Raw genomic sequence first — 11,576 nt, forward strand, 5'->3', positions numbered from 1 at the left:
GCCCATACCCATAGTTGACGACAGCCGTGCCATGTGCGCGTGTTCTTAGCTTTTTTATCTATAAAATATTATTTGACAAGCTTGTTATTAATGGAAAATGGCCAGCATCGGTGTTCTTGCTGATATTGTGTCTACGCTAGGTAGTATCAGCTCGCTAGAAGAAATAAAGAGGTAATTAAAATGTGAATGTTATTTAACCGTTAACCTAAGACATCCTAAAATAAGAAAAATAATTGTTATTTATCACCGTAGAAAGAAAGGAGTAGAATGTAAAATATAGTGCTAAGAATAACGAAATTGTATAACAACAATTCACACATCGAGTACAGAATGAGACTTTGTACTAAACGTAAAAAAACTTTTGAGAACGTCTTTTGTTTTTTTCAATTTTAGTGGGACAAATAAAGTGGATGTAACGGCCCTTACAAAAACGATTTATGATTTCGCCAAGGAGCAATCCTGCAAAACGGAAAAATTTTATAGAAACGCATTACCAGAATTAGTCACGGATGGCTTCGACGAGGAGCAAATTTGGCAGCAATTGGAGCTGCAAAACGAGGGCGAGATAGCGCACTGTTTAAATGAGATCTCAGCTTTGTCTGAAAGTAGAAGATTCGTGGTTCCGGTGAGCTCCAATAAGCCCGAGCCTATAAAGATTGAAAATGATAATTTTGATCAAGAGGCTGAGGGCATGTCCGAGGAGAAGAAGTCGGAGGACGAAGACGTGGAAACTGAAGGCGAGCTAAAAAAGAGAAAGCATACGAAATCCTCCGTAGTGGACGACAAATTCTTCAAGTTACAAGAACTGGATGAATATTTAATTAAAGAAGAGCGGAAAGATGAACAAGGAAAGGGCAACGAATCTGATGACGAGTCGGTAGATTTATTTAACGATGTTTCCGAGGAGGAAGATGGAGGCGATAGTATAGAAAAGAAATACATAAAGTATGCAGATTTCTTCGACAGTCCTGAAAGTGAGAATGAGCAAGCTAATAAAAGCAAAAATTTAGACAGCGACAGGGATTCTGAAGAGGAGGAACTAGAGGATGAAGAAATGGATCTTGACGAGGAGGATGAAGAGGATCAGACAGTCAAGAAGGTAAGATTCAATCTTGCCAACGACTCGGATGAAACGGATAGCATGGAGAATAAAGTAAATCATAATAAGAGGAGTAAAGAAGAAAAGATGGAGGAAGACGAAGAACTGAAATCCACTTTGGAGTCTCGTCAGGATAGACTGCTAATGAGAATTCAAGAATTGGAAGAGGAAGCGATGAGTGAGAAGCCGTGGCAATTGAAGGGCGAAGTAAGTGGTCCGAATCGACCGCAAAATTCCCTGCTGGAGGAGTTTGTGGTTGTCGATATAAATGCAAGACCGGCTCCCGTGATCACCGAGGAGACCACCGTGAAGTTGGAGGACGTAATCAAGCAACGGATTAAAGATAAGGCCTGGGACGACGTCGAGAAGAAGTTCAAGCCCGTCGAGACACCGTTAGAGTATAAGAAAAAATTGATACTCAATCAAGAGAAAAGCAAGGAGAGCTTGTCGCAAATTTACGAAAAGGAATACCTCAGGCAGAAGCAAAAGTTGGATCCAGAGAACGACGAGAAGAGAGAGGAAACACCACAATTGCATAATGAAGTTCGACAAATGATGCGTTCTGTAGTAGCTAAATTAGACGCGTTGTCTAATTACCATTACACCCCCAAGATGGTAAGATTTGTCATGATTTACGTGTTAAAAGTTAATCGGAATTTATATAAATGTGAGACACTTAGAGTAGAAGAAATATTTACAACCAAAAAGGAAATAACTCTGTAAACGTTTCTAAGTTTCCTTTGAAACTCTGAGATGCTCCCAATGGTTTACAATGTTTAGAATACATATGATTTTTAGGCTAAACCAGAAATTAGAATCATCAGCAATATACCTGCAGTTAACATGGAAGAAGTGGCACCTGTCACGACCACTGACGCTACTCTATTGGCGCCTGAAGAAGTGAAAGGTATTTGTCATATTATATTTAATATAGCTATCATTGGTGTACGATACGTTTTTTTTTGTAATTTTATCTATAATTCTTATTTCCAGCCAAACAACGCGGCGACGTTATCGGTAAATCAGAACGGACGAAAACTGATATGAAGCGCGAGAGAAGGCGAAAGAAATCGAGGCAGCGGGCCAAACAGCAGGCGATAGAAGAGAAGGAAAAACTGAAAGCACTGCAACCAGGAATCGCCAAGAAGTATAAGGATAAGAAAGAAAAGGCTGCATTGCTTAAGAAAGTAACCAAGGACAAGAACGTTACAAAGTTGAATGAGACAACGCACAAAGTCGCCAAGTCCTCGACTGCGTTTTTCACGAAGCTACAAAATCAAGTCAAAAGTAAAGTTAAAATTAAAAAAGACAAATCGTCTAAGAAGGAGACTGGCGCCATTTCGGCTGTAAAGTTAAAATTGTAAATTTTGTATTTTACATTTTTAATTTGTTTAAATAAGATTTAAATTAAATTTTCGTATTTTTCATTATACCCTCTCAAGATTTCGTCTTGCTTCTTTTTGTGCCATCATTTATTATTACCGAAAAGGAAAGTAACTAACGAGAATTATTAAAGAACTTACGGCAACGCGTAAGTTCTTTACACTCTTTGCGTAATGTAAGATACATGTGTACACTAAAAATATTTTTTATACCTTTATTGCATGATATACGTATGCATTTCTAACACCCTTCGCTCTTTAAATCATATGAATCGCGGATTCTTGTGGAGCTATAATACGCGGGTGGATAGTGTGCAAAGGAATATATAACAGTGGATGAGGGATTTGTAAAGTAATCTCCTTTGATAGAGACGAATTCATACTTAACATTCGCATATAAATATTGACGCCTGCACCAGGCTCAATATATTAGTTATTGTCAAAAAGTGATGGTACTATTCTCGTCGCGATGTAGGATGATTAAAAAAAAATCATGCGTATATGTATAGTTCATATATTAGTGAAAAATGTTCCCAATTCATCATGATATGCTGCAATTTCGTTTCAATGTGCTTGTCAAAATTTGCTAAAACACGTACAAACGCGCTAAGTCACACGTGGTTACTTATAAATGCAATTATTCGTATGTGTAACATTATCTATATTTTTTTTTCTTTAAGAATATCTAAAAACGGTGTCTTGCACAGAGAAGCAAAGGTGGATTACACAATTTTTGTACATTGTCAATGTCTCGAACGATTTCTTGTCGCGTGTTGGTTTACGATTGCACTGTTTATAATTACAAAGATCTAAATTAAAATAATTAAGCTAACCTTATAAATCTAACGATAAGCTGGTATTAAAATTACCGTGATTTGTGTATAGATTTTTGATTGAGAAGTTTTTTTTTAAAAATACTTTTTCTTATTGTTTAGAGAGTACACTTTTGTTATTTTCATTTTTCTTTTTCTTCGTTAAATATTTATCGAATCGCATGATACCTTAAAATTGTCATGAAAATTAAAATTGTCACTTGATTTGTATAATAAGCACAGATGCTTACATATGTTTAGAATACCTGTAATAAGGCCATGAATATTCATCTACAGGCCATTCACTAATCAATCAACATCATTTATAAATAGTTTTCCTCATCGTGAATAGATTTGAATAAATTTGGAATTAATTTTTAAAATTTAATTCCAGATTCATCGAAATACAATCGTCTAAATCATTTGAAAGCATTTACCAGTTATTAGTATCTTTATTGGTTGCGCCTTTTATTTTAATGTAAAATTTATAAATGTAAAATGTCACTTTATATTTAATAGCTTATGCCAAATGTGGGTAGCCCATCTGTGCGCATTATAATTTATTTCGAGCACTAATTAATAACTGTCATGACGTACAGTCGCTCTTGATGTCTTAATGGTATTTTCGCAGCGAAACCATGCTCATAATTCTGGAAATAATCAGCGCGTGACGCGACGATCATACCCAATAGCGTCTGATATCCATGACAATGAATCAAAAACCTCTCATTATAATACGTATGTATAATATGTAAATAATCCGGTAGACTAGGCTGTCCTAATCCCAGTGCGATCGTTTTTTTTGCGTAAAGTCTATATATGCGGTGCTAAATTGTTAAATCGCGTTTCTCTTTTCTCCGTGAACGATCCTCCGGATGCTGACGTGAGGGTGCGGATTGCGATGCCCAAGATCAAATCCTCGAAGTGATATTGAACAGCCAGGGAAAGCCCGGAAGAGAGAAAATTCCTCTAAAGAAGCTGCTTCTCAGAGGCGTATCGCCTTTCTCGTTGCTACTCGAAATTAGTGTTGAACATGTTCAGTTCCTCGAAGCCAGACGAGCCGCCCTGATCTTGCAGCATCTGCAGCATGTCGGACAGCTCTTGCGGCTGTGTACCGGGCCCGGCCTGACCAGGATGCGGCGGCTGTGCCTGCGCAGATACCTGAGGGCCAGTCTGTCCGTCCGGTTGCTGCGTCTGATGCTGCTGACTCTGCCAACCCCACATACCTGACGACAAATGCACATTTAATTATTTGCAATTTTGCGTAATATCTTTGTACAGTGGAGCAACGCAAGATATGTTGGAAGACCAACCAGGATTATTAGGCACTGTTGTGACTGCGTGATATTGCTGTGTAGCCGGAGTTCTAGCGCCGCTACTGAGCTGAGTGTACGTCGGTCCACTCGGTGACCTTGATGGACTTAATTGACTGTACTGGTAGCCTTCTGTCACAGGTTGCTGTTGGCGAATGCACAAGTTTTAGATTAGATCGTAACTTTTTGAATCTATTGAAAAACGAAGAATTAAGTACCTGTCTTCCAATCGCCCATGCTTGCGGAGTTGGGGATGTATTAGCTGGCTTCTGGATCCTACTTAAGACCGATGAGGACGCGCTTTGCTGTCCAGGTGACCCATAAGCTATCGGCGACTGCGTCGTCTCGTAGCTCTGGTATACGTTCTGTGTGCTGGACGGCCTTGGTTGTTGCGGACCTGCGAATGACGTGCACTCAACTATTTGACTGTGTAACAAAAATAATAGAAAAACGATAGAAAATAGTATAAAAATAATCGTCTTACTGGCTGTAGCTACAGTTGCTGGATGCTGTATCATGTGATGCGCAGAGTAGAGCGGATCCCTGGTAGGATGTCTCTGAAGGGAATAATCCAGGCCAGGTTGTCCATATGCAGGTACAACTTCACTCTCCGTTTGACCGTCGTTACTAGGATGAAACGACCTGGATAAAGACATGCGAATATTTTTTCCACGTAAAGCAAAGAAATGAAGAAGAACGTAACGTAAGATATCCTGCAACTTTAGATGCAATTATATTCTTACTTTGCATGCGTGTTTGTGCAGACGATATATTCGATGTCTTCGTTGTACGGATTTAAGAACGCAAATGCCGACGTCCTCAACCATACCCAATCGCGGTTCTTACCCCGAAATCTGTACATCACGGACACGACTTGCCCTTTCAACTTCAACACTGGAGAGCAAGCTACATGTTAACAATTGATGGAACATTTAAAAGTGTACAGTGCGGAGCATTACCTTGTTCAAAGCTCTCCCGCATGTGTGACAGATCCTCCGGATGGAAAAATTCGTAGCAAGGATGACCTAAGAGTTCCGATGGAGTGTAACCCAAAATTCCGCCGACTCTTTGATCCACGAAGGTAAATTTACCTTCTGCAGAGTGGCGTGATATAAATTCTGCAACGAACAAAGACATAATTTATAACGAAAACTAGCTTTGGCTCCGCTAAATCTCAATATGCAATAAGACGATATTTACCGCTATTGCTATTGGAACCTGCTAAGTCGCTACTATTTGGTGTGCTAGTGACCTGTAATCGCCCAATGGCGACAAGGCAGCAGTGCGTGGAAGCATTCTCATCCACGCCGTCTGGACCAGATTGAACGCCCCCTGGACCTCTGTCACCTAGACCCACACCTGGTACACATGGGGGAACAAAATCACCTACAGCGTAAAATCATGAATCAGTGCATGATTTCTCGTTGATTGGCTTGTAGAAATTTGTCTTACACTAAAACTGTACGCTATGGTCTAAACTCGAAAAATCTCAAACTGATACACCGACATATCAGAGTAATAACAATTTATGATTGTCATAAAGCTATATCTTAAAATGCTACGTAAAGTAATATCGGTGCGTTTTGAAATTCGAAAGTTGCGAAGCGATCGATTTATCGCGCCTCTATCGCATTTAATGTGCGCGGAAGGTGTCGCTGTATCTTTCTTTTTTAATGTAACCGATAAGATTGAATTAATCAGCGGCCGCCACAAAGCTATCGATGGAACAAAAAGAGCCACGCACGTGATGATGAATATTAAACAAATATGTTAACAGCCGATAACTACCTCGCCACTACGACTCTTAATGGCGACGACTTTCCATTCAGCGGTTAAATGAGTATACTCTGAACAGAACAAGTACTTCAAACCGGAAAACCGATGAGAAAAGCATCTGATAATATTCTTTCTTCTCTTAATCGTTTTAAATCTTTCTCTTTCTTTATCGGTTTCACTCATCAGTCGCGACATGTTCTCCCAGTTTCTGCGGTACTACGTTCCACGGTGGCTCAAAATTAATACGTTTAATTAAATATAGAATATTTGACGAGATACGCGGAGTCGAAAAATTCAGGCAACCCGAGGCGGTTCTTAATTTACAGTACACACGTGGCATACGCGTTCCGCCGTGTTCCAGGAACGGTTCGTTCGTATTCCTCGGGCGCGACGTCTCCCCCGCTTTAAAATAGAAAGCCGGGGCCCGCTGTACGTCGCGCCCGAGAAAGAGGGAGAGAGCGAGAGAGGAAGAGCCGAGACCACCGTTACCCGGTGGTGGCGCATCGACGACGTACGATCTTGCGTTCTCTCGACTCGGCGCAGACGACGAAACTCACCTGTGGGTGGCCAATTCTTGATGTATCCGGTGCAGTGCACCACCGCGTAATTCTGTCCGTCCCGCGCTGGCGGTCCCAGGGAGTTTCTCTGCTTCATACGGCACAGCCCATGCGCCGCTGCCATGTCGCCCGTGGTCTGCAGATTCCCGACCTTCATGCGGCAGATGAAGCCCCTTCTTGAGCCCATGCACAGCCGCATCGAGGCTGCAATCGGAAGAGCGATCGTTTCATCCCGCGAACATATTTTTCCCCGAGTATCCTGGTCGCGGTCGTCTCGACTAAACTCCAAGAAACGCGAGTAAAATCTCGCCCAACAATAAAATAATAATCTAATAATAAAAATTACGAACCAACGATAAGATGGCTCGGTGGAATAGAGACTCGAAATTGTGTCGTACGATCGGGCGATTCGTTTCTTTTTTTTTGTTTCTTCACTTACATTGACCTTCCTTCTTAACCGTTCCGGTCTTGAGGTCCAACACTCGGCCACCGTGCTGCGGCTCCGCCGCGCTGAGCTGCTCCCGCACCTTCTCGGTATCGTCGGGATGAACCTGCGAGTAGAGGCTGCTGCCGAACCAGTCGCTCTGGGTGTAGTTCAGCACCGGCGCGACCGAGTCGGATACGTAGATGATTCTGCCCGTGTCGCAGCTCACCACGAACAGGAAACCATCCGCCGCTTCCAAGATCAAGTGTTTCAGCTCCTGGTCCGTGAGGAAGGATGGCTTGTAGGCGTTGTCCGTGGCAGTATTTCCGGTGCCTGCGACACATTCCATTTCGTTCTGATGACGTCGCGACGGGATTTATAAGGGAATAATCTCTATCCGGATACACTCTATCCGGATTTATTAAAAGTTTTATACGGTAGGATTTGTCAAGACCTGTGTCCACGACGCTAGAACCTGGTTCAAGTTCTAGCATCGTGAACACACAGGCCTTTATGAACGCCGCAATGATAAGGTGGCGATTTATCGACTCGTGCGCGGGTTTGACTAACGTGGAAACTCGGGAAACGTTGATCGCGCATCTGAAATTATTCCGGTTGTCTTGAAGAGAAAGAATTCAGACACTCAAGTTCGTCGCGAAAGAGGCGATTCCCTCTGAAGCGTGATCCAAACCTTGAAGAGCACTCTGCGAATTCCTAAGCAAGTCGTGTCCTATCGAATATTGAAATCGCCTCTCGATAGCTTCTTCCGAAGTTGACCTCCGAGGAGACGCGAAGACCGCGGCGCGCTATGGTGTGGTACCAAAAATGAGGACGGGGCACCTCGCCAGCGGAGGTAACTATCGAGGTGCAAGATCGGAATTGCAAAGCGGACGGCGGATCTCGAGGGAAAGAGAGAGAAAGAGGGAGGAAGAGGTGCGAGGGAGAAAGAGCGGCTCTCTCGCGCGGCGATGCGATCTTTACCCCGATATACGGAGAAATTCCGGGAAGAGGTACTTTAACGACTTCCAAACAAGATCTATGGAAGACCCCCGGTGACCTTCGTTACCATTACTTTCCACGTAGCATACATCCGCCGGGCCAACGTTCCCGCCGTGGTCACCTTGACACTTTCCGCAGAGAGAATCTGTGTACCGTTTCCGTCACCCGTTATCGATGCTGCCGAAATTTTCAAATATCAAATCCGAGGGAAAAACCGCTGACCAAAATTCTGGGACACCGATGCCCACTGATGCCCAGTTTACCTTATTATCTTATTTTATCTCATTTATCTTGTTTTATCTTATTTTTATGTCCAAACTAATGCCCAAAAAATGCCTAGTAACGCCCAGTAAAGCCGCAAATCTGTACACCACAATGCCCTCAGCGGTTTTTCCCCCGATCAAATCTTTGCGACCGAATGCCTGTTCTCGAGAAATTCGGAAAAAATAAATTTAAATACCGTTATACACGCACATGTGCATGTCACGGGCAGAAAGATTGCTCCCTTTTTTTTTTAAACGATCCTCGGTACGCACATAAAAGCGAGAATGCACAATTATTATATTTAGAGAAAATTGTTGCGATCTACTCGGTAGATGCAAACATTCTGAAAATATTCGTGAATCGTGAATATAATTTATTTAAAATATAAATTTAATCACGCATAAATACACAGTAAGAAATCGTGCGTTGAAATGTTAAAATTTTCTGGTGTTACCAAGACTTGATTATTGTTTCAATGTAAAATTAACGTGAAACAGATGTTATTATTTTCGGAATATTTTTGTCTTATATTTATGTTAACATTATAAGAACGTGACACCTTATGTATACCATTTAAAAATTAAATATCATTTTAAGTTCTTTTAACACAACTATTTTACAAAATCAACCAGAACATGTAATATCGACATTTCTTAAAGAGTATTTCAACTATTTGTAACTATTCGTACAGTTTACTTATGCTGTCTGCTTTTATTACATTACACTTATGGTTAAAAGAACATAAACGTGAAGTATAGTGTTAATTAATTAACATTTATTATTTGTCAAAAAGTAATTACACACACAATGAATGTTATTTTAAAAAGTTGGAGTGGACTTTTTGGGAACATGTGAAAAGTGTTAACATTAACATTTTATTTTTTACTGTGTACATATTCACGGATATGTAATAATTTAAGAAAGACTTCAAATTCATAAAACTTTTTTCTAGTATTAATAATAATAATGCGAATATTTACAGTTGGAAAGATATCTTGTTAAATTGAATCAATAAAAGATTCGATTGAGATTGATGTATGCCACTCGGAACATCTCTCTCACATTTTTAGTATGCGATCTCACGCTGGTGAGATTAATTTCCATTTCTAGGCATTCTAACGCACCACTATATTTTAACATCGAGCAACAACTGCGGTCGACGGATCGAACTTTGCTGCCTTAAAAAATTCCCGATTTTTTTTTTATCCAATTATTTAACCCTGCCAAGTCTCTGGTGTTGAATGATAAACGATTAAGTTCCCAGTCAAATTTTGACGTTCATAGATGATTAACATCGTCGGAATTGCAAAATAAAAAGTGTTTAACAGTGACAACCATTCCTTTTCGAGGCCTCATCTACCAGATGACACCGTGAACGTAAAAAAAAAACCCCCTCAGCGCAACGTTCTCGCGACAAAACGGCGTCTCCCTATCAGCGTTCGCCGAACGGTTCTTCAGCCTTCTGGCAGTTTTTATCCCCGGTGTGTCCCGGGGTCGTAAAAAATCCACCGGTGCCCGGTACCGACGTACGTCTCGTCGCGACCGCGTAATATCCTTCCACATAGCGCACGCACGGGGCGTTCACGCGCGTAAACGAGCATCCTCCTCCTCCTCCTCCTCCTCCCCCCCTCCCCTCCCCCCGCCTGTCCTCCTCGTCGCAGGTGAGAGAGACGAGAGAGACGGCGAGTTCCTCCTCTTCCGAGCGAGAGAGCAATTTGTATGCAGCGGCCCTCGTCGTCGGGAAAGAGGAGAAGCGGCTATAAACAACGCGACGCACCACCAATACCTAGGTGGAATCACGGCGGAATCGCGCGCATATACTCGTACACGCGCGCATTCACGCACAATACGCAGCACGCGTCCATCGGCCGCAGGCTCCCTCGGGCTCAGGTAGATAGGTAGATACCCGGCAGTGCTACCAAAGGGACAAGCCGCCGATGGACGGGACACGCAACTCCGCCCATCGTGCCCACCGGAAGCATATATCGCGCACGCTGCATTCGATATGACCGCCACCGGCTCTCGAAACCCGCAACGTTACGACCGTCCCTCCCTCGTGCACCCCCCTCGATCTCTCACCGCCGTCTCCCTTCCCCCCCCCCCCCACAATTTTCCCCGTTAATCAATCACGTAAATATCTCCGTGCACTCGCACATCCGCGGAATCCTCAAATTCTAATCGTCATCTCAGCGGCTTTCTCTTTCCACGGAGGCTTTCATGGGGTTTATGTGAAACGTGAAAAACCGTTTGCTCCTGGAGTCCTCGGCAAAGTTTCAAGATCGTATTCACCGGTGCTGACGCCGGAAATCACTTATCGTTAAACACCAGAAACTTGACGGTGCCAAATAATCGAATGAAAAAATGAAAGCATCCGTGGCAGGAATGCTCCGAGATCGATCACGCAGTTGTTGCTCAACGTGGAAACATAGTGCCGCGTTAGAATACCTAGAAATGGAAATTAAACGGCCCCACCAGCGTGAGAACGCATACTAAAAATGTGGGTTGTATCGAGTGGCACGCATCGATCTCAGGCGAAGCTTTTATTGATTCGATTTAACGAAATCCTTTCAGCCGCACAAACGTTCGGTCTTTTTAAACGAGAGTTTCGCGTAAAACGATGTGATCAACGCGTACTCCTCCTGCGAACTTCTAACGCGGTTTCTCAGAGAATTGTATTCAATTATGTTTCGGCACTCAAGTTCTTTTGGACGAGGGCGATCAACTAGCATTAAAATTTCAATATGACCGTAGTACTTAATCGAGGGGTAAACCGCTGATCAAAATCATGTTCACCGATGCCTACTAATACAGTGGGCATTACTTCATCTTATAGTCTTATTTTATCTGAGACGCCCGCCTAGTGAGAGGGAGGTCCAGGTTCAGACCCTGACTGAAGTGAATTTTTTGCAATAAATTAAAAAATTAAAATCATTTAGACACTAACATTTTA

General features: G+C 42.3%; 2 protein-coding genes across 7 annotated transcripts in view; one reads left to right on the forward strand and one right to left on the reverse strand.

The window, feature by feature from the left end:
- Nucleotides 1-6: 6 nt before the first annotated feature.
- On the forward strand, nucleotides 7-2,511 carry LOC105559436 (U3 small nucleolar ribonucleoprotein protein MPP10). The gene is made up of 4 exons (XM_012007706.1): nucleotides 7-171; nucleotides 394-1,714; nucleotides 1,898-2,006; nucleotides 2,093-2,511. Exons 1-4 carry the CDS (start codon nucleotides 98-100, stop codon nucleotides 2,461-2,463), a joined length of 1,875 nt encoding a protein of 624 aa, XP_011863096.1. The 5' UTR covers nucleotides 7-97; the 3' UTR covers nucleotides 2,464-2,511.
- A 171-nt stretch (nucleotides 2,512-2,682) lies between these two features.
- LOC105559437 (aryl hydrocarbon receptor nuclear translocator homolog) overlaps nucleotides 2,683-11,576 on the reverse strand; it is a 50,299-nt gene continuing 41,405 nt past the window's right edge. For 2 of the 6 annotated variants that reach the window (XM_012007707.1, XM_012007713.1), the window contains exons 5-13: nucleotides 7,379-7,696; nucleotides 6,940-7,143; nucleotides 5,807-5,992; nucleotides 5,566-5,724; nucleotides 5,350-5,500; nucleotides 5,091-5,248; nucleotides 4,825-5,024; nucleotides 4,607-4,751; nucleotides 2,683-4,519 (exon numbers count right to left, since the gene is read on the reverse strand). In XM_012007707.1, the coding sequence (XP_011863097.1) occupies nucleotides 4,305-4,519; nucleotides 4,607-4,751; nucleotides 4,825-5,024; nucleotides 5,091-5,248; nucleotides 5,350-5,500; nucleotides 5,566-5,724; nucleotides 5,807-5,992; nucleotides 6,940-7,143; nucleotides 7,379-7,696 (1,736 nt within the window). In that variant the 3' untranslated portion in view covers nucleotides 2,683-4,304. The remainder of the gene's footprint in view (nucleotides 4,520-4,606; nucleotides 4,752-4,824; nucleotides 5,025-5,090; nucleotides 5,249-5,349; nucleotides 5,501-5,565; nucleotides 5,725-5,806; nucleotides 5,993-6,939; nucleotides 7,144-7,378; nucleotides 7,697-11,576) is intronic. The other 4 variants (XM_012007712.1, XM_012007711.1, XM_012007708.1 and 1 more) reach the window with 4 other exon arrangements.

The sequence above is a fragment of the Vollenhovia emeryi genome, unplaced genomic scaffold, assembly GCF_000949405.1.
Source record: "Vollenhovia emeryi isolate VEMERY1.0 unplaced genomic scaffold, V.emery_V1.0 DF939271.1, whole genome shotgun sequence".
NCBI classification, from domain to species: Eukaryota; Metazoa; Arthropoda; class Insecta; order Hymenoptera; family Formicidae; genus Vollenhovia; species Vollenhovia emeryi.

What these genes read in the sequence shown, in the direction of transcription:
- LOC105559436 (XM_012007706.1), top strand. Translation starts at nt 98, where the DNA reads ATGGCCAGCATCGGTGTTCTTGCTGATATTGTGTCTACGCTAGGTAGT. An exon ending in TCGCTAGAAGAAATAAAGAG is followed by an intron (nt 172 to 393) that starts GTAATTAAAATG and finishes TTTCAATTTTAG; the next exon opens with TGGGACAAATAAAGTGGATG. An exon ending in ACCATTACACCCCCAAGATG is followed by an intron (nt 1,715 to 1,897) that starts GTAAGATTTGTC and finishes TATGATTTTTAG; the next exon opens with GCTAAACCAGAAATTAGAAT.